Below are 22,906 nucleotides of genomic sequence, written 5' to 3'. Positions count from 1 at the left end.
TCTTTCCACAAGCCCCTAGCCACCACTGATTTTTTTTACTGTCTTTATAATTTTGCCTTTTCAGTTAATGCTGAATTAACTGATTATGATTGGAATTGTTCTTTCACTTAGCAATATGTAGTTAAGATTCATCCATGTCATTTTGTGACTTGGTAGCTATTTTCTGGTCACAGAATAATATTTCATTCTATGGATATACCACTCACAGTTTGTGTATCATTTTACTTATCAAAAGATATTTTGGTTGCTTCCAGTTTTGGGCAATCCCATGAATAAGCCTGCTATAAATATTTGTGTGCAGATTTATGTGTGAATACATGTTTTCAACTTATCTGGATAAATATGTAGGAACATGATTGCTGGATTACATGATAAGACTTTATCTTGGAATGAGAGTGCCTAACTTGTCTTCCAAAATGGCTGTACCATTTTATATTCCTACAGATGATGAATGAAAATTCCCTATTCTTTGCATCTTTTCCAGCAATTGGTATTATCATTTTGGTGTGTGTGGGAGTTAGCCATTCTAATAAGTATGTAGTGCTATGTTTTTTTTAATTTGCATATCCCTGAAAAATGGTCAACATCTTTTCAGACACTTATTTGCCATCTGTATATTTTCTTTAGGTATCTGCTGCCCATTTTTAAATATTGGGTTGTTCTTTTGTTTTTGACTTTTAGGAGTTCTTTGTGTATTTTGGATGTAATCTTTTAACAGATATGTATTTTGCAAATATTTTTCCCCAAACTTGGCTTGCCTTTTCATTCTACTAACAATGTTTTTTTACATAAAAATTTCTAAATTTTGCGAAGTAGAATTTATCAGTTTTTAATTGCATGGATAATGCTTAAACCAGGTTTGTTTTCAAAGATAGGTGGTGGATTCTGTAATATCTTTAAGACTTGAATTCTTTTCTGAAACAAAAACATTTCTGTGCCACAACCTGTCAGATTCTGTCATACTAAGGTACAGTTTTTTTAAAAAAACTACGTGTGTTAGTTTCTTGAAAACATAAAATGTTTAAATTAGTTAATAGGTGCCGCAGTCTGGCTGGGCACAATTCAGGAGCCACTTGTCAAAAGAAACAAACTTTATTTTTAAAACTACAAACGCCAAACAAAACAGCTCCTCAGGAAAAACCCTCAGAGCCCAACTGCCACCACCGGCTTCCACAAGCCTCTCCCCCACACAACCACACCACCTCCCACAATCCTCCTGCTCTTGAGGCCGATTGGCTAGGTCGCATGGGCGGAGCCAAAGAAGTCCCCCAATGAGCAGTTCCGTAGTCTGAAGGGCAGGGAAACAGCCCAATGAACATGACCGCAGAGGAGCCAATCAGCTAGATGTTGCTGGGGCCGCTGTGAGCCAATCATCAGCTGGCAGTCTGAAGGGCAGGGAAACAGCCCAATGAACATGACTGCAGAGGAGCCAATCAGCTAGATGTTGCTGGGGCCACTGTGAGCCAATCATCAGCTGGCAGCTTGAAGGGCAGCTGGAAGTTTGCTAGGGCCCCTTTGGCTGTGGCTCTCAACAAATAGGAGAATATAAAGATAAATTATATTAAAACAAAAAAAGTTGAACAATGAAATTTCCTGTTATCTTTATGGGGATGATTAGTCCAAGAGAATGAATTACAAGACAAGAAGGCTAACTGCCAAAAGTCTCCAAAATTTTCTCTTTGTATTTTAATGATTGACTATCTACTTGAAATGTTTACCTTGGATCTAAAATAAAAAATAAAAACACAATTAAAGTTATTTGGTTATGTATATTGTCTTTCTTGTGAACATTGGGATTTGAATACATTATCTTGGGGGAGGTAGGTGATATTTTAGCAGTTTCTTATACATCCTTTTTGCATTAAAGTTCTAGGGAAATTCTATTTGGCTACTTTGACCAATAGTTTTTTTCAGTGTCTCATGTGTAGAAAGATGATTATCATTTCTACTTGGAAGCAACACTGACATTGTTTAAAAATTTTGTGTGTATTAAAGGGTTTCAGGAATATTTGAGAAAATATTAGAGCTTAATTCATTTTTAAACAACTTGTATAGACGCTTTTTTACTTTTGTGAGTATTGAGCAAGTGATTTTTTAATCAGTAGATCTTTCTCATCGTGAGGATGAAGATAACTTTTTCCCAGTGTTTCACACTCAGATATCTCCAGAAGAATATGAAAACCATATGCAAAATGCCAATCAAGGTATGTTTTAATTTTTATGATCATAGATATTGACACAACAGAATACTAACTGTATACAGAAATACTCATAGAAGAAATGATTTGATGTAATTTAATCCAGAGGGGAGTAGAAATAGATGGGGTTAAGGATGACACACAGTTATGAATCAATATTTGTTGAAGCTAGTTGTTGAAAGTTCATTATACTGTTTTTTATATTTTTGGATGTTTGAACTTTTACATAATAAAGAGTTAAAATGAAAAAGCAGGCTGTAAGTAATGGAAACTTGGCTTAAGCAAGAAAAAAAATAATTGAAAGGAGCTTGGTGGTAGACAGCTTTTCTTTGGGTTCCAAAGGCATGTGCCATGGTTAGTCATTGAGAGGGAGGCTAAATCCCAAAGTCCTAGTTAAGAGGTGGGCTAACCAGGTGGATTTAGGTGCCTCCCCCCTGTGTAACCATCTTGTCCAACCCATCAAGGACTGGGGTCAGGTGGGAACATGGCAGTGCCTGCTATATCACCACCAGACTAAAGGGGACAAAAGCACATCACTAATGAGACAGATAATCCAGTGTTTTTTTTACCCTGCAGTTTATTAGAAGTCTTATGGAAACTTCTAATAGAGTTTCATAATAAAGTTTTATTATGTTTTAAGGAAACTGTATTATAAATATAGAGATGGCTGCATTTGAATTATTTTAATGTTAAGTGTATATGAAACTTCAACTAAATATATCTATCTCATATTTCAAATAAGACTACTTGATTAATGGGAAAAAAGTAATAAATTTTATATCTATGGTTGTCACTTCTCTCTCCTAAAGTAATTCAAAACTACTGGTAGTTTGTTTAACAAGTAATTATATGATTGCCTAATACATAATACCCAGTTATAATCTATAGGTTAATTTATTTAGAAACTTCTTTTTTCTTTTATGTGGTACTGGTGAAACCAGGGCCTCATGTACTGAGTTACATCTCCAATCCTTTTTAGTTTTCATTTTGAAAAAGGGTCTCATTAAGTTGCCAGGCTGGTTTTGAACTTTTGATCCTCTTGCCTTTGCCTCAAGAGTAGCTGGGATTCCAGGCATGTGCTATCACACTCAGCTAGAAACTTTTAAATTAGAACAAAACACATTTTTTTTTTACTCAGATTTACTTTTGTTTGAGAAGAATTGAAATTCAGCAATCTTACTCTTTTCCTAGTTCTTTCTAGCCATTTTCATCAAAATTTATTCCTTAATGGTTCAGTTTGTATTGAATCTTTGATAATCAGATGTAAATACACCAATTGACTATTTTCCTTGATTCTTTTTATTTTATTTATTTTAATTTTTAATTTGTTTTAATTAGTTATACATGACAGTAGAATGCATTTATGCAGTTTGATATACTATACATAGATGGGATATAATTTCTCATATTTCTGAGTGTAATGTTGCAGAATCATACTGATCATGTAATCACGTATATACATATAGTAATAATGTCTGTTTCATTCTACTGTATTTCGTATCCCCACATCTCCTTCTCTTCCCTCCCATCTCTTTCCCCTATCTAATCTAAGTTAATGCTATTCTTCCCTAGTGCCCCGCTTCTTATTGTGAATTAACATCAACATATTAGAGCAAACATTTGGCCTTTGGTTTTGTGGGACTGGCTTATTTTGCTTAGGATGATATTCTCCAACTCCAAACATTGACTGGAAAATGCCATAATTTTACTCTGTTTTAAAGCTGAGTAATAGTCCATTGAGTATATATACCACATTTTCTTTATCCATTCATTTATTGAGGGACACCTAGGTTGTTCTATAGTTTAGCTATTGTGAATTGAGCAGCTATAAATATTTATGTGGCTGTGTCACTGCAGTATGCTGATTTTAAGTCCTTTAGGTATAAACTGAGGAGTGGGATAGTTGGGTCAAATGGCAGTTTCATTCCCAATTTTCTGAGGAATCTACATACTGCTCTCCATAATGGTTGCACCAATTTGCAGTCTCACCAGCTATGTATGAGTGTACCTTTTTCCCCACATCCTCTTCAACATTTATTGTTGCCTGTATTCTTGATGATTGCCATTCTGACAGGAGTGAGATGAAATCTTAGAGTAGTTTTGATTTGCATTTCTCTAATTGCTAGAGATGTTGATCATTTTTTCATACATTTGTTGATCAATTGTATTCTTCTGTGAAGTGTCTGTTCAGTTCCTTAGCCCATTTATTGATTGGGTTATTATTATTATTTTTTTGGCATTAAGTTTTTTGAGTTCTTTATTGTGGGAGACCAACCTTACACATGACTGGGTCACACTCCCCGGCTGGGTGCTGAAGCGCTCAGTTGCAGAAATGTGGCAGAGCTTTCCCCACCCTTTTTGGGTTCGAGGGTCAGTGTCTCATGCATGGGTGTGTCTTGCTACAGCCCCATGGGTGAAGCTACACTCACCTGCTCCTTTGTAATATAATCTCTTGCCCTGTTTAGGATAGAATCTTCCATGGAAGTGCCTTGTGTGTGTCCCCTTCTCTTACTGTGCCCTTGGGTGTGGCCTACCAGGTGTCAGTCAACCTGCTGACAGTGGACATCATGAAGATAGACTCAGCCCCCTGAAACCTGACCCCTTGTCTTATTTAAATAACTGCTCCTCAATAAAAGGGGTCAGCGCGTGCTCTTGCTCTCTCTTTCTGTGGACCCTTAAGGTCAGAGGAGCCGTCACAGCGACCCCAAAGAAAAAGGTATTTGTGTTTCTTGAGTGGTTATTTCGTGCAGCCCAGTTAGCTCAGTTTAACTGGAGTGACCCCTGAGCCTTTTAGTCTCGAGAACAGAAACCTGGCACTTTATGTATCCTAGACATTAATGCTTTATTGAATGTACATGTGGTAAAGATTTTCTCCCAAAGGCTCTCTCTTCACTTTATTGTTTCCTTTGCTGAGAAGAAGCTTTTTAATTTGAATCCATCCCAGTTATTAATTATTTATTGATTTTACTTCTTGTGCTTTAGGAGTCTTATTAAGGAAGTCAGATGCTAGGCCAACATGGTGAATATTTGGGCCTAATTTTTCTTCTATTAGGTGCAGGGTTCTAGTGCCTAAGTCTTTGATCCACTCTGAGTTGATTTTTGTGCAGGGTGAGAGATAGAGGTTTAATTTCATTTTGCTACACATGGATTTCCAGTTTTGCCAGCGCCGTTTGTTGAATAGATAATTTTTATTAATGTGACCTTTTATTAATTTTGTTGACTTTTATTAATTTTATTAATGTACCTCTTACAAGGAAAATTTTGAGTAAACCTAGTCTGGACTGAACTACTGACTGGTGTTTTCTTTTTTTTTTTTTTGACTTTAATGTGGCAATTTGTCCTATTTTGTGGGGTGAGCTTTATTTGTCATTTAAGGAGATCTCCTTTTGTGCATATTTTTAGAATTATACTGAAGGGTTCACATGATTTTATATTGTTATTTCTACAGGGGATAAGAGTTCACATATTTTTCCTGCCCTTATTATGAGCACTCAGGGTCTGAATGTTTCAGAAGATTACATAAGGTTCTTATCAAAGATTGAGGAAAACTGACAAACTGAGATGGCCTCTAGGGATTTATGCAGATGGAATAAAGAACATCCAGGACATTTATCCCCAGAACTTGCTTAAAAGACATCTTGAGCTGGGCACAGTGGTTCATGCTTGTAATACCAGTGACTCAAGAGGCTGAGGCAGGAGGATTACAAGTTCTAGGTCAGCCTGGGCAACTTAGCAAGACCCTGTCTCAGAATAAAAAATAAAAAGTGTTGGTGATATAGCTCATTGGTAGAGTGTCCCTGGGTCCAATCTCTGATACCACCATCCCACAAGAGGGAGAAAAAAAAAAAGGCTTGAACCAAAGATTTATTGTTTTGAAGGAGCGATGGCAAATTAATAGAATAATTGGAGATGACTCTAGTTAATATTTAGGGGAAGTTTTGTTTCACATCAAGACAAAAATAGAATATATATTTTAAAAATTCTCATAATACCAGAGATTTCTTTTTCACATGCGTGACTCTGAAATAGTTCTGTTCATATTTCCCATCATTCCCAAGGAATCAATATCAAGAAGGTTGATACATGATAATAATACAAGAAATGAGAAGTTCATTTAAACTTAAGTATCACATTTGTCTTTTTAAGAAAAAATTATATATATATATATATATATATATATATATATATATATATATCTGGATCTGAAATTTAGAAGGTAGTTTTTCTGTCTGTGCTTTCTTATAATTTAAATATATGCTTAAAGTGAATTTTTAGTGTAACATATAATTGTAATCATGAAAACATTTTGAACTTTTTTAATATTAGATTTTACCTATGATGTGGAAAGAAATGAGTCATTGATCAAAGCAGAAAAGAAACCTTTCTCAAATACAGAAAAATTTGAGCTCAGGGGTAAACACAACCACGATTTTGTTAAGCGAAACATTGAGGTATGTACTTAGAAATTCAGGAGTCAGAATGTGTGACTAAACGAGCTGCAACAATGATGGTAGAATGTTTAGGATCTTTAAATATTTCTGACCATGTTAAATGTGTTCATAATTGAACCAGAACATATAACAACTGAAAGAAAAGTTTTCTGAATGAATACTTACCTTCACTGTTTTCTATTACATCCTATCCTATCCTATCCTATCCTATCCTATCCTATCCTATCCTATCCTATCCTAACCTATCCTATCCCTTTAAAAAAATGCTAGCTGCAACTGGCATTTATTTCACCACCTAGAAAAGTCTGGTTCCTACAATTTGAAACATATTTATTTATATAATATTTTTGGATGATGTTTCCTAGATATTCTATTGTGTATTAGTAAACTTGGTTTTTAAAAGTAATGAGATGGATTATGTAGCTAGTGCATTTAGAACTTGGAATGAAGATGCTTCTTTCTGGCAGAGCAGCAAGGGTAGACTGGAGAAGCCCACTAGTTGTCTGCCTCCCACTGAGCCTCTTGGTCACTGTCCTTGATAAAGCTCCCTGCTTCAGGGGTTATTCCTTGAATTTGCAAGTTCCGTAGCAAATTTGTTCATAAGACAGACTCAGACTAACCAAGGATACAGGAACTCCTGTATTAGACCAGAATACTAATTAATTAATTTATAATAAGAAATGTAAATGGGGCACAAGAAGGCTCATAGTACAGCCTTTGAGCAACTAGTTACTAGAAGGCTGCATTGGTGAGAGTGAAGTCTTAGGAAGAGAAAGTAAGTAATTCCTACTGTTCAGTCTGATGCTTTTCCCACCATTTACATGTCATATTCAGGCAGACAAGATTCATGAGTCAACCTGCTACTGCCAGGACTGATCTTTGGGACTCTAAATTTTTTTGTACTCCATGTTCAAGTGATCTTTAGGAAACCTTATCCAGCTTGAGCTGTCTCTTTGTGCTGGCTCATTCTATATTATTTATTGCTTAGTTTTCTAAGAGCTTTAGAATTTCTCCCATATTCAAGTTCTGGCTGGCACAGCTCCACCATAGATTACATTTCCCCCCTTTTAATAATGGTAACTGAATATTTATTTAAATTCCTTATAATATTTATGCTTGAAACTTTCAGTTTCATTTAGTAAATATCTTCTATAAGGAAATGTCAAGAAGAGGAATCCCACCAACATATACAATAATAATGCATCAGTAAAAATATGGAAAAAAGGAAGAGTCCTTCCAAATGTCTCAGCAAATATATTTTTGCATGTGTGTATGCACATTTTACAAGGAGAGATTTGAAAATGCTCTCTTAGTAACAAAAGGGCCTGTTTATAGTGGAAATATTTTTGTTTGGAAGTGGCCCCACAAAAGTGTTTGTCATAAAATAAAATTACCTAGCAATATAAAATTAGGGTTAGGGTTAGAGTTAGGGTCTAACATATGTCTCTCAACATATGTCTTGGTGTTTCTATTCTGTGGATGCCTCTGCCACTTTTTTATTTTCCTGAATTATGAATTGCTTTGAATATTTAATGTTTCTCATTAATGAATTCTGTAGTTGGCTAAGAATTCAAGAAACCCAGTGGTTATGATTGACAGAGAGAAGCAAAGACTGGCTGAACTTTTGAAGGACTTAGATGATAGAGATTCGGGACTGTCCAGTTCTGAGGTATGGAAACTCATAGTCAATGACTTATACAGTATATTTTTTTAGGTTATGATACAGTATTCTCTGACTTTAAAAATTCCTATTTTATACATGTTTTCAAATTCATTTTTGGTCAATTTATTATTAATTCTTTAAGATCATTTTAAGTCTTTATTAGAGGACCACACATTGATTATCACGATAGTAACCACCGCCTGTGATGAGATGGGCTTAGACACTGATGACATAAGAATGTATTTCTCTCTATCCTTTTTTATTATCCCCACATTGGATACATGGTGTTTCACTATAGTTTTCAGTAATCCTAAAGAATACCATCCTGCTCCTTCCCAGTTAAACTCGACCAATTAATTCCCTGGGGGGCAAAAAACTGAGCTGAAAAGGGGAAATATGTAATGTAGGGGGCAAGTGCAGGTATTTATAGTGTCCCAGAAGGTCCCAGAAAGAGTGCAGTGGCCCAGTGTTTATATAGTAATATCGTAGGAATATTCTTTACTTCTACAAAGAAATACACCCTCCTGTGTTCCTTGACACAACTAGCCCTGCTGTTTTTTATTCTCCTGTGTTGAATAGAGACATGGTGGAGCAAATGCTGGCACTCTTTCCAGATCCCCTTTATCTAAAACTTGTCTGTGTGTCCATTCCCTAGCCTTGTGCCAGGGCACACACCTGTCCCCTTCCTTGGAGAATTAGCTGGAGCCAAATGGGAGCCAAGTAGCCTTGCCTACCTCAGATCCCTCACCTCAAAATAGGATTAGCTTTGTAGTGCTTCTCCAGAGATCAGATCCACGCTGGTCTTTAGCTTGCTTTGTGCCCTTGTCCCAGACTGTTTGCCTCATGCCCCTATTCCCAAAGACATTTCTCTGATAAATCACTCAAGCAAGATTTCCTGTCTCAGGTTCTGGATCTATGTAATCCAGCCTAAGACCCATAGGTTCAGAGGATGGATTTTGCTTTAGGTACAAAAGCAGTGCATGTGTGGTGATAACTGTGACTAGTAGGGCAGGATGCACCTGGGGGAGTTTTTTGGATCCTGTAAGTATAGAATCATGTTGTTGGCAAATAGTGAAAGTTTGAGTTCTTCTTTTCCTATTTATATCCTTTTAATTTCTTTCATCTGTCTAATTGCTCTGGCTAGAGTTTCAAGGACTATGTTGAATAGGAGTGGTGGAAGAGGGCATCCCTGTCTTGTTTCAGTTCTTAGAGGGAATGCCTCCAATTTTTCTCCATTTAGAATAATGTTGGCCTTGGGCTTAGCATAGATAGCTTTCACAATGTTGAGATATGTTCCTTCTATCCCTATTTTTTCTAGTGTTCTGACCATGAAAGGGTGTTGTATTTTATCAATTTCTTTTTCTGCATATATTGAGATGACCATATGATTCTTATCTTTAATCTATTGATGTGATGAATTATGTTTTTTGAACTCTGTATGTTGAACCAACCTAGCATCCCTGAAATGAACACCATTTGATCATGGTGCACTATCTTTTAAATATGTTTTTGTATGCAATTTGCCAGAATTTTATTGAAAATTTTTGCATCTATGTTCATCAGGGATATTGGTCTGAAGCTTTCTTTCCTTGATATGTCTTTGTCTGGCTTAGGTTTCAAGGTGACACTCACTTCATAGAATGAGTTTGGAAAGGTTCCCTCTTTTCTATTTCATGAAATAACTTGAGGAGTATTGGTATTGATTTCTTTTTTGTAGGTCTTATAGAACTTGTCTGATAACCTGTCTGGTCTTTGGCTTTTCTTAGTTGGTAGGCTTTTGATGGCATCTTTTATTCATGCTTGATATTTATCTGTTTAAATTGTGTATATCCTCCTGATTCAGTTTGGGAAGCTCCTATTTCTCTAGAAATTTTCTGGTGTCTTCAATATTTTCTATTTTATTGGAGTATAAATTTTCAAAATAGTTTCTAGTTATCTTCAGTATTTCAGTGGTATCTGAAATATTATATTTCCTTTTTCATCACAAATTTTAGTAATTTGAGTTTTTACTTCTTTTTGTTAGGGTGGTTAAGGGTTTATCAATTTTATTAATTTTTTCAAAGAACCAGCTTTTTGTTTTATCAATTTTTTTCAATTACTTCTTTTGTTTCAATTTCATTGATTTCAGCCCTTATTTTAATTATTTTCTGTCTTCTACTACTTTTGATATTGATTTTTCTTCTTTCTCTAGGGATTTGAGATGTAATGTCAGGTTATTTATTTGTTGATTTTTACTTCTTTTAATGAATGAGTTCAATGCAATGAACTTTCCTCTTAGCAATGCCTTTAGTCCCAGAGATTTTGGTCTGTTGTATCAAAATTATCATTTACTTCTAAGATTTTTTATCTCCTCCCTGATGTCTTCTGCTATCCATGCATATTTTAATAATGTATTATTAATCTACAGGTGTTGGAATAGCTTTTATTTTTTATTTTATCATTGATTTTTAATTTTATTCCATTATGGTCTGGTAGAATGCAGGATACTATCACTATATTTTTGTATTTGCCATATGGTCTATTTTAGGGAAGGATCCATGTGCTTCTTAGAAAAAAGTGTCTTCACTCATTGATGGATGGAATATTTATGTATGTCTGTTAAGTCTAAATTATTGGTGGTATTATTGAGTTCTATAATTTCTTTGTTTATTTTTTGTTTAGAAGATCTGTGCAGTGGGGAAGAGATGTGTTAAAGTCACCCAGTATTATTGTGTTGTAGTCTATTTGACTCTTGAACTGAGAAGAGTTTGTTTAATGTATGTAGATGCTCCATTGTTTGGGACATAAATATTTATGATTGTTATGTCTAGTTAATATATGATTCCCTTAAGCAGTACATAATGTTCTTCTTTATCCTTTCTGACTAACTTTGGTTTGAAGTCTACTTTTATCTGATATGAGAATGGGAACCCCTGCTTGTTTCCACAGTCCATGTGAGTGTTATGTTTGTTCCTATCCTTTCACCTTCAGTCTGTAGATGTCTTTTCCAATAAGATGAGTCTCTTGAAGGCAGCATATTGTTGGGTCTTCTTTTTAATCCAATCTGCCAGTCTGTGTCTTTTAACTGATGAGTTTAGGCCATTAATATTCAGGGTTATTATTGAAATATTGTTTGTATTCCCAGTAATTTTGTTTTGTTTTTTTACTTGACTTTGTTTCTCCTTTGATAGTGTTTTCCTTTAGGGTAGTTACTGATTTCTTCCTATTCAACACATCACAAAACCTTTTTCTAAAGTAGAGAAATGAAAATATTATGATAACCAGACTAAGAGATTTATTCTATAGGAGAAATTCCCACATAATGTAAGAAGATACTTTACACAGAGTTGGCAGATTATGAAACTGTAAACTATTTCATTTTTTCTTTTACCATCCTAATATTAATTCTGTGTTTTTTGTTTTGCTTTTGTTTGTTTTGTGAAGTCCTGGGCTTTGATAAAGCAGTCTGAAAGGTATGTTTTGGAAAATGTAGTATGGATATGACCTGGTAACCCTTGTTTCATTTTAGGGTGATCAGTCTGGTTGGCTGGTTCCAGGAGAAGGATACACATTTGCAGCCACCCAGCATCAGCAGCTTGCTGAAATTGATACAAAACTCCAAGAACTAGCTGCAGTCCGCCCAATAATTCCCAGCTTTTCTCCAAGACTTGAAAATCAGAATGATCAGGTATTCTTTTTTCTAATTGATTTTTAAAATATATGACACCAGAATGTATTACAATTTATATTATATATAGAGAGTACTTTTTTCATATCTGTGGTTGTATATAAAGTATATTCACACCAATTCATATCTTTATACATGTACTTTGGATAATGATTTTCATCACATTCCACCATCATTTCCAACACCCTGCCCCTCCCTTCCCCTCCCAACTCTCTGCCCTATCCAGAGTTTTTCTATTCCTCCCATGCTCCCCTTCCCTACCCCATTATGAATCAGACTCCTTATACCAGAGAAAAAATTTGGCATTTTTTTTGGGGGGGATTGGCTAACTTCACTGAGCATTATCTTTTCCAATGCCATCCATTTACCTGCAATGCCATGATTTTATTCTCTTTTATTGCTGAGTAATATTCCATTATGATAATATGCCACGTTTTTAAAAATCCATTCGTCTACTGAAGGACATCTAGGTTGGTTCCACAGTTTAGCTATTGTGAATTGTGCTGCTATAAACATTGATGTGGCTGTGTCCCTGTAGTATGCTGTTTTTAAGTCCTTTGGGTATAAACCAAGGAGAGGGATAGCTGGGTCAAATTGTGGTTCCATTCCCAGTTTTCCAAGGAATCTACATACTCCTTTCCATAGTGGCTGTACCAATTTGCAGTCCCACCAGCAATGTATGAGTGTACTTTTCCCCCACATCTTTGCCAACACTTATTGTTGTTTGTCTTCATAATAGCTGCCCATTCTGACAGGAGTAAAATGAAATCTTAGAGTAGTTTTGATTTGCATTTCTGTAATTGCTAGCGATGATGAACATTTTTTCATGTATTTGCTGACTGATTGTATATTGTCTTCAGAGAAGTGTCAGTTCAGGTCCTTGGCCCATTTACTGATTGGGTTATTTGTTTTTTTTTTGGTGTTTCACTTTTTGAGTTCCTTATATACCCTAGAGATTAGTGCTGTATCTGATGTGTGCAGGGTAAAAATTTTCCCTGAAGATGTATGCTGTCTATTCACCTCATTGCTTATTTCTTTTGCTGAGAAGAAACATTTTAGCTTGAATCCATCCCATTTATTGATACTTGATTTTAATTCTCGTGCCATAGGTGTCTTATTAAGGAAGTTGTGGTGTAATCCAATATGATGAAGATTAGGGCCTACCTTTTCTTCTATTAGATGCAGGGTCTCTGGTTTTATTCTTAGGCTCTTGATCCCCTTTGAGTTTATTTTTGTGAATGGTGAGAGATAGGGGTTTAATTTCATTTTGTTGCATATGGATTTCCAATTTTCCCAGCACTATTTGTTGAAGAGACTATCTTTTCTCCAATATATGTTTTGGTACCTTTGTCTAACTTAAGATAATTGTAATTTTGTAGGTTAGTCTCTGTGTCCTCTATTCTGTACCATTGGTCTGCTAGTCTATTTTGGTGCCAATACCATGCTGTTTTTGTTACTATTGCTCTGTGTATAGTTTAAGGTCTGGTATAGTGATGCCACCTGCTTCACACTTCCTGCTAAGGATTGCTTTAGCTATTCTGGGTCTCTTATTTTTCCAGATGAACTTCATGATTGTTATTTCTATGAGGAATGCCTTTGGGATTTTGATCATGATTTCATTAAATCTGTATAGTGCTTTTGGTAGTCTGGTCATTTTGATAATATTAATTCTGCCTACCCAAGAGCAAGGTAGATCTTCCCATTTTCTAAGGTCTTCTTTGATTTTTTTCTTTAGGGTTCTGTAGTTTTCATTGTATATTTCATTGTATCTGTCACCTCTTTCATTAAGTTGATTCCCAAGTATTTTTATTTCTGAGGCTATTATAAATGGGATAATTTTCATCATTTCCATTTCAGAGGATTTGTCACTGATGTACAGAAATGCCTTTGATTTATGGGTGTTGATTTTATATCCTGCTACTTTGCTGAGTTCATTTACTAGTTCTAGAAGTTTGCTGGTGGCATTTTTAGGGTCTTCAAGATATAGAATCATATTGTCAGAAATTAGTGCTAGTTTAAGTTCTTCTTTTTCTATGCATATCCCTTAATTTTTTTTGTCTGTCTAATTGCTCTGGCCAGTGTTTCAATAACTATGTTGAGTAGAAGTGGTGAAAGAGGACATCCCTGTCTTGTTCCACTTTTTAGGGAATTCTTTCAATTTTTCTCCATTTAGAATGATGTTGGTCTGGGGCTTAGCGTAGATAGCCTTTACAGTATTGAGATATGTTCCTTTTATCCCTCATTTTTCTAGTGTTTTCAACATGAAGGGGTGCTGTATTTTGTTGAAAGCTTTTCTGCATCTATTAAGATGATCATATGATTCTTATCTTTGAGTCTATTGATGTGATGAATTGCATTTATTGATTTCCATATGTTGAACCAACCTTGCATCCCTGGGATGAATCCCACTTGATCATGGTTCTGTATCTTTTGGATATGTTTCTGTATTTGATTTGCCAGAATTTTATTGAGAATTTTTGCATCTATGTTCATTAGAGATATTGTTCTGAAGTTTTCTTTCTTTGATGTATCTTTGTCTGGTTTTGGAATCAGGGTGATATTGGCCTCATAGAATGAGTTTGGAAGTGCTCCCTCTTTTTATATTTCATGGAATAAATTGAAGAGTATTGGTATTAGTTCTTATTTAAAAGTTTTGTAGAACTCTGCTATGTATATATCTTGTCCTGAGCTTTTCTTGGTTGGTAGGCTTCTGATGGTGTCTTCTATTTCATTGATTGATATTGGTCTGTTTAAATTGTATATATCATTCTGATTCAATTTGGGCAAATCATATGATTTAAGAAATTTGTGGATGCCTTTAATATCTTCTATTTTATTGGAGTACAAGTTTTCAAAGTAGTTTCTAATTATCCTCTGTATTTCTTTAGTGTCTGTTGTGATATTACCTTTTTTATTACATATGTTAGTAATTTGAGTTTTCTCTCTTTTTCCCTTTGTTAGCATGGTAAGGGTTTGTCAACTTTATTTTTTCAAAGAACCAACTTTTAATTTTGTCAATATTTTAAATTGCTTCTTTTGTTTTGATTTCATCTCTAATTTTAATTATTTCCTGCCTTCTACTGTTTTTGGAGTTTATTTGTTCTTTTTCTAGGGCTTTGAGATGTACTGTTAGGTCATTTATTTGTTGACTTTTTATTCTTTTAAGGAATGAACTCCATGCAATGAACTTTCCTCTTAGTACTGCCTTCACAGAGTCCCAGAGATTTCGATATGTTGTGTCTGTGTTCTCATTTACCTCTAAGAATTTTTAAATCTCCTCCTGATGTCTTTTGCAACCCAATGTTCATTCAGTAACATATTGTTCAGTCTCCAGGTGTATTTGAAGTACTCTTCGATGACATTCTTGGCCTGAGATTCTTTGCCATAATCCTTAACAACTACACAACTGCAACCAACCACTTTACGGGGCTTGCCCTCTAGGTTAATTTTATAGAGGCCTACCCATTCTCCTAGTTTTTTGTTGTCATTGACCTTAATTAGATTGATTTGGTGTTCAGCACAAAGGGACTCCACCAATTTGACATAAATAGGCTCATTACAGTTGGATGCAAATACACAGAAATGGGCCTGGCGCACAATTCCTCTCAAAGTCCAGATGCTTCTGCAACAAACATCAGCTTCATGTTTCATTCATTTAGCATAATGCTTGATTTGCTTACTGCTACAAATGAGGCTTAGGATCCTCAAAACAACGAGAATAGAGCCACGACTACAGGTTTGTCATACTTGGCATTTTGATATCTAAGTTCATCAGGGATATTGGTCTGTAGTTTTCTATCCTTGATGTGTCCTTATCTGGACACCAATGTATGAGTGTGATACTGGCTTCATAGAATGAATTTGGAAGTGTTCCATCCTTTTCTATTTAATGAAATGTTTGAGGAGTATTGGCATTAGTTCTTTAAAGGTCTGGTAGAATTCAGCTGAGAATCTTCTGGTCTGGGGCTTTTCTTTATTGGAAGGCTTTTTATTACTGCTTCTATATCATTTCAAGTTACTGGTCTGCTTAGGTTTTGTGTGAACCCTTGATCCAATTCGGCAGATCAAATGAACACATTTCTTCTAGATTTTCCAATTTATTAGAGTATAAGTTTTCAAAATAGTAACTAATAACCTGATGGATTTTTGTGATGTCTGTGGTGATTTCTCCTTTTTCATCTCTAATTGTATTAATTTGGGTCTTTTTTCTGATATTATTCATTGAATAGATAGATTATTCCTTTGGTTTGTAACTCTATGCCTTCCTTTATTCTAATAATTCTTTTGCTGCCTGTATTTGCTCTCTCCTGCGGATCCAAGGTGTTACAGTTTTACCCTATGGGCTTATAGCATCCCTGCAGGGGTCGAATAACTCTCCTTTAAGGGGGCGAACAATGTTAACAGATCCTAATACAAACAATATAGAATCTTAAGCCAAATAACTGCTGTTAAGACATTTATGGTTTTGTCAGAATATACAGAAATAGTGAATTCAATTATTATCTACAATATAAACAGTAGGTTTGCAAAAAGGTCTACAGTTTCTGATAGTGGACAAAGAGAGAACTGGAGGTGGGGTGTCAGATGAGATGTTAAGGAGGTAGAAGGTGAGGATATAGAGTTATTAGATCCTAGGAAGTGTGAAAGAGGAATCTAAAGAAGTTGGCTTGTAGCAGGAGAAAAGAGAGAAAGTGATTTGAGGGAGACAAGTAAGTGGGAAGACAATAAGACAGTAAAAAAAAAACAATCATAAAAATTAAGAAAAATAAAAAATGTAAAAATAAAAAAGAATATACAACACAACTGCAATATACTATTCAGACATCCCAGACCTCAGTAGACTAATTCATGAAAAGTACTTGGTTTCACAAGTGTTGGGGATGTGAGGGTGGGAGAAGAGAGAGTGAGAAAAGAGAAAAAAAATTTGAAGGAAAATTAATGGATAGTTTTTGTTGGAGTTCAGTATCTTTCCTGCTTCCCCTTTCATCCAGTAGGTGGGTTTGTCTGTTATTTGCTGGTATCTGCATCCTTAGGATGGTCAAGGTTATTAGGGTGGGAGGGTTGGTCTTGGGGGTGGAGCTTCTGGAGGTGGGGTATAGCACTTGCTGTTCCTTGTTGGAAGACTGCTCCCCAAGGAACTCCTTTGAGGTTTGCTCTTGTGATGTGGGTGGCTGGTCCTATCTCCTTATATCACTTGTAGATCTCGCAATTCCTGGTCTCTAATTTAGTCTCTAAATTGTATCTCACTCACCCCCTCCCTTTCTACTTCCCAATTAGGAATCACTCTCTCTGGAGGTCTTGTGGGCTGTGCTCGGTGTCCTGTACACCTGCCACAGATAACTGTTTTGTATCAAGCAGATCAGGCATAGGCTTTGCAAGCTATGGACTGGCTACATGGCTCCAAGCACTGTGTTGGGTTAGTGCCTGTTGGGGAGAGCAGGGAGTTCTGCTTAGAAATTAGAAGTGATTCTGTTTGGTTTGCCTATAAATGTGATCTGATCTTTTTCTCTTGAGGTTTTAAAAAAATTCTATCTTTGTTCTGTATGTTAGGCATTTTAATTATAATATGTTGCAGAGAGTTTCTTTTTTGATCTTTTGTATTTGGGGTTCTGAATGCCTCCTGTAACTGGATGTCCATCTCATTCTGATGGTTTGGAAATTTTTCTGTTATTATTCCCTGAAGAGGTTATCCATCCCATTATCCTGCATCTCACAATCCTCCTCAATTCCAATGATTCTTAAATTTGCTCTCTTAATGTTGTTCCAGAATGCTTATATATTCTAATCATTATTATTTATTTTATTTTCTTTAATATCATCTGAATGTTTAAGGCTGGTCCCTTTGACTTCAAGCTCTGAGATCCTGTCTTTAGCATGTCTATGTAATAGAGACACTTTCAACTGAGCATGTTATTTGATTTATTGTGTCTTTCATTTGCAAGATTTCTGTTTGATTCTTTTTTAATATTTCTAACTCCTTAATGAATTTCTCATTCTTAGCCTGTACTGACTTCCTTAATTCATTCAGTTGTTTTTCTGTGTTCTCTTGGAATTCATTGATCATTTTTTATAATCATTCTTTTGAATTTTTTATCTGATATTCTATTTACTTCAGGATCTTTGGGGTTAGTTGCTGGTGTATTATGAACTTAGGAAGTATCGTATTACCTTGTTTTTCATATTTCTTGTATTTCTGTGTTGGGTTTTATGCATCTGTTAGGAGGAATTTCTCTTCTATTCTTATGTGTGGGCCTTTTTAGGACATAGTTTTCAAGTGCCAAAGTACCCTAGAATGATCTATATTGAGACCTCCCCTCATAGTTGTGGTATACATAGCCTGTGTGTTCAGTTCTCTCTGTTTTTGCTGAAGCAGTTGATGTCCATGAGTGGGAACCTTGAGGGTCCACCCCTAACTGTTTATACTTGAGGCCTGCCATTAGTTTATTTTTTCCCCTCTTTTATTCTTTATATTAAAATATAGCTGAATATGAGTGTTCTTAATTTGTGTGTGGAACAAGGTAAGCTGTCTCTTGGCTGAGTATAGTTTAGCAGCAGAGACTCTACTGTGAGAACTTGTAGTGTTCTTGTGGCTTCCCAGCATCACACAGAATAAGGGGAAACAAAAAATAGCCACAACCAATGCAAATAATATACAATATCAAAATAAATGTCTGGTTCCTCTATGAAATCTACAATGTTAATTATTATAAAACCTGGAAATAATGGGGTTAGTAATGCCCAACAGCAAAAACAATAAGTAACCATAAAGTAGATCTGGCATTAAAGTCAACAAGAGGTGTCAAGTACATTATACACAGCAGTAGTAATTGCAAGAGAATGAATGGTGGGAGTAAATGTTATATAAACCAATTTGTTCTAAAAGATGATAAAAATATGGTTAATCAAGAGAAAAGAAAATGTGATAGGGAGATAGAAAAGAGTTTATAATTTCAAAGGTGAACAGAGAAAATGCAAAAGAGACATAGCAGGCAATGGTTAAGGAAGGAGGAGAAAAAATAGAAATAAAGGGAGACTGTTGGCAGGAGGAGGAAATAGGGGTAGAGAAAGAAACAAATGAAACAAAACAAAAGAAAATCAAATTATGCAAACCCCAAACCCTAACCCCCAAAGTCAAGGCATGAAAAGATAACTACATTAGAAAAAATGCTAAAAATGAGAAAAAAGAGGCATTGTGATACATTCCTATAATCCCAGTGACTCTAGAGGCTGAGGCAGGAGGATTGCAAATTCAGAACCAGCCTCAGCAACTTAGAGAGCTAAGAAACTTAGTGAGACTGTTATCTTTTTTTATTGATTGTTCAAAACATTACAGAGCTCATGATATATCATCTTTCATACATTTGACTCAGTTGGGTTTTGAACTCCCATTTTTACCCCAAATACAAATTGCAGAATCACATCGGTTACACACTCACATTTTTACATAATGGCATATTAGTGACTGTTGTATTCTGCTACCATTCATATCCCCTACTATACCCCCTCCCCTCCCCTCCCATCTTCCCTCTCTACCTCCTCTGCTGTTGTTTAATTCTCTCCCCCTTTTTTCCCTCCCCCTTGCCCATCATAACCTCTTATACTTTTGTGTATCATTGAAGGTCTCCTACCATTTCCATATGCTTTCCCTTCTCTCTCCCTTTCTCTCCCTCCATTCGTCTTTGTTTACTGTTAGTCTTTTCCTCATGCTCTTCCTTCCTGTTCTGTTCTTAGTTGCTCTCTTTATATCAAAGAAGACATTTGGCATTTGTTTTTTAGGGCTTGGCTAGCTTCACTTAGCATAATCTGCTCTAATGCCATCCATTTCCCTGCAAATTCTATGATTTTGTCATTTCTTAGTGCTGCATAATACTCCATTGTGTATAGATGCCACATTATTTTTATCCATTCATCTATTGAAGGGCATCTAGATTGGTTCCACAGTCTAGCTATTGTGAATTGTGCCTCTATAATCATTGATGTGGCAGTATCCCTATAGTACGCTCTTTTAAGGCCTTCAGGGAATAGTCCGAGAAGGGCGATAGCTGGGTCGAATGGTGGTTCCATTCCCAGCTTTCCCAGGAATCTCCATATTGCTTTCCAAATTGGTCTCACCAATTTGCAGTCCCACCAGCAGTGTACAAGTGTACCGTTTTCCCCACATCCTGGCCAACACTTATTGTTGTTTGACTTCATAATGGCTGCCAATCTTACTGGAGTGAGATGGTATCTTAGGGTGGTTTTGATTTGCATTTCTCTGACTGCTAGAGATGGTGAGCATTTTTTTATGTACTTGTTGATTGATTGTATGTCCTCCTCTGAGAAGTGTCTGTTCAGGTCCTTGGCCCATTTGTTGATTGGGTTATTTGTTATCTTATTATTTAATTTTTTGAGTTCTTTGTATATTCTGGATATTAGGGCTCTATCTGAGGTGTGAGGGGTAAAAATTTGTTCCCAGGATGTAGGCTCTCTATTTACCTCTTTTATTGTTTCTCTTGCTGAGAAAAAACTTTTTATTTTAAGTAAGTCCCATTTGTTGATTCTTGTTATTAACTCTTGGGCTATGGACGTCCTATTAAGGAATTTGGAGCCCGACCCCACAATATGTAGATCGTAGCCAACTTTTTCTTCTATTAGATGCAGTGTCTCTGATTTGATATCTAGCTCCTTGATCCATTTTGAGTTAATTTTTGTGCATGGCGAGAGAAAGGGATTCAGTTTCATTTTGTTGCATATGGATTTCCAATTTTCCCAGCACCATTTGTTGAAGATGCTATCCTTCCTCCATTGCATGTTTTTAGCCCCTTTATCAAATATAAGATAGTTGTAACTTTGTGGATTAGTCTCTGTGTCCTCTATTCTGTACCATTGGTCCACCTGCCTGTTTTGGTACCAGTACCATGTTGTTTTTGTTACTATTGCTTTGTAGTACAGTTTGAACTCTGGTATCGCTATACCTCCAGATTCACACTTCCTGCTTAGAACTGTTTTTGCTATTCTGGGTCTTTTGTTTTTCCATATGAATTTCATGATTGCTTTATCTATTTCTACAAGAAATGCCGTTGGGATTTTGATTGGCATCGCATTAAACCTGTAGAGAACTTTGGATAATATCGCCATTTTGATGAGGTTAGTCTATCCATGAACAGGGTACATTTTTCCATCTTCTGAGATCTTCTTCTATCTCTCTCTTTAGGGTTCTGTAGTTTTCATTGTACAAATCTTTCACCTCTTTTGTTAGGTTGATTCCCAAGTATCTTACTTTCTTTGACGATATTGTGAATGGAGTAGTTATTTCCATTTCAGAGGTTTTGTTGCTGATATACAGGAATGCCTTTGATTTATGCATGTTGATTTTATAACCTGCCACTTTGCTGAATTCATTTATTAACTCTAGCAGCTTCTTTGTAGACCCTTTTGGGTCTGTTAAATATATTATCATGTCATCCGCAAATAGCGATAATTTAATTTCTTCTTTTCCTATTTTTATGCCTTTAATTTCTTTTGTCTGTCTAATTGCTCTGGCTAGTACTTCGAGAACTAAATTGAATAGAAGTGGTGATAGAGGGAATCCCTGTCTTGTTCCAGATTTTAGAGGGAATGCCTTCAGTTTTTCTCCATTTAGGATGATGCTAGCCTGAGGTTTAGCATATATAGCTTTTACAATGTTGAGGTAAGTTCCTGTTATCCCTAGTTTTTCTAATGTTTTGAACATAAAGGGATGCTGTACTTTGTCAAATGCATTTTCTGCATCTATCGAGATAATCATATGGTTCTTGTCTTTAAGTCTATTGATGTGGTGAATAGCATTTATTGATTTCCATATATTGAACCATCCTTGCATCCCAGGGATGAATCCTACTTGATCATGGTGCACAAGTTTTTTGATATGCTTTTGTATTCGATTTGCCAGAATTTTATTGAGAATTTTTGCATCCAAGTTCATTAGAGATATTGGTCTGTAGTTTTCTTTCTTTGAAGTGTCTTTGTCTGGTTTTGGGATCAGAGTGATGTTGGCCTCATAGAATGAATTTGGAAGAGCTCCTTCTTTTTCTATTTCTTGAAATAGCTTGAAAAGTATTGGTATTAATTCTTCTTTAAAGGTTTTGTAGAACTCCGCTGTATACCCATCCGGTCCTGGGCTTTTCTTGGTTGGTAGTCTTTTGATGGCTCCTTCTATTTCTTCCTTTGTTATTGGTCTGTTTAAATTGTGTGTGTCTTCCTGTCTCAATCTGGGCAGATCATATGCCTTAAGAAATTTATCGATATCTTCACTATCTTCTATTTTATTGGAATATAGGGTTTCAAAATACTTTCTAATTATCTTCTCTATTTCTGTAGTGTCTGTTGTGATATTGCCTTTTTCATCCCGTATGTTAGTAATTTGAGTTCTCTCTCTTCTTCTCTTCGTTAGCATGGCTAAGGGCCTGTCTATCTTATTTATTTTTTCAAAGAACCAACTTTTAGTTTTATCAATTTTTTCAGTGTTTTTTTTGTTTCAATTTCATTGATTTCTGCTTTAATTTTAATTATTTCTTGTCTTCTACTACATTTGCTGTTGTTTTGCTCTTCCTTTTCTAGGTTTTTGAGGTGTAGTGTGAGTTCATTTATTTGTTGGTTTTTCCTTTTTTTGAGGAAAGAACTCCAAGAAATGAATTTCCCTCTTAAAACTGCTTTCATTGTGTCCCATAGATTCCGGTATGTTGTGTCTGTATTATCATTTGTCTGTAAGAATTTTTTCATCTCCTCCTTTATGTCTTCTGTAACCCATTGATCATTCAGTAACATATTGTTCATTTTCCATATGATGTAGGATTTTTCCTTCCTTCTTTTATCATTGATTTCCAATTTCATTCCATTATGATCAGATATGGTGCATGGTATTATCTCCACGCCTTTATATTTACTCAGAGTTGCCTTATGGCATAAT

The 22,906-nt window shown here is 35.5% G+C and overlaps 1 protein-coding gene across 1 annotated transcript in view; it reads left to right on the top strand.

The window, feature by feature from the left end:
* The window catches only part of Fsip1 (fibrous sheath interacting protein 1), a 204,652-nt gene that overhangs the window by 41,472 nt on the left and 140,274 nt on the right, over positions 1-22,906 (top strand). Inside the window, exons 6-9 of the mRNA XM_026393410.2 lie at positions 2,106-2,204; positions 6,525-6,649; positions 8,208-8,318; positions 11,821-11,979. Of these exons, the coding sequence (XP_026249195.2) occupies positions 2,106-2,204; positions 6,525-6,649; positions 8,208-8,318; positions 11,821-11,979 (494 nt within the window). The remainder of the gene's footprint in view (positions 1-2,105; positions 2,205-6,524; positions 6,650-8,207; positions 8,319-11,820; positions 11,980-22,906) is intronic.

The sequence above is a fragment of the Urocitellus parryii genome, chromosome 6 (genome assembly GCF_045843805.1).
Source record: "Urocitellus parryii isolate mUroPar1 chromosome 6, mUroPar1.hap1, whole genome shotgun sequence".
Taxonomy (NCBI): Eukaryota; Metazoa; Chordata; class Mammalia; order Rodentia; family Sciuridae; genus Urocitellus; species Urocitellus parryii.
The sequence above is the reverse complement of the archived record's forward strand: the minus strand, read 5'-3'. Positions and strand labels throughout refer to the sequence as shown.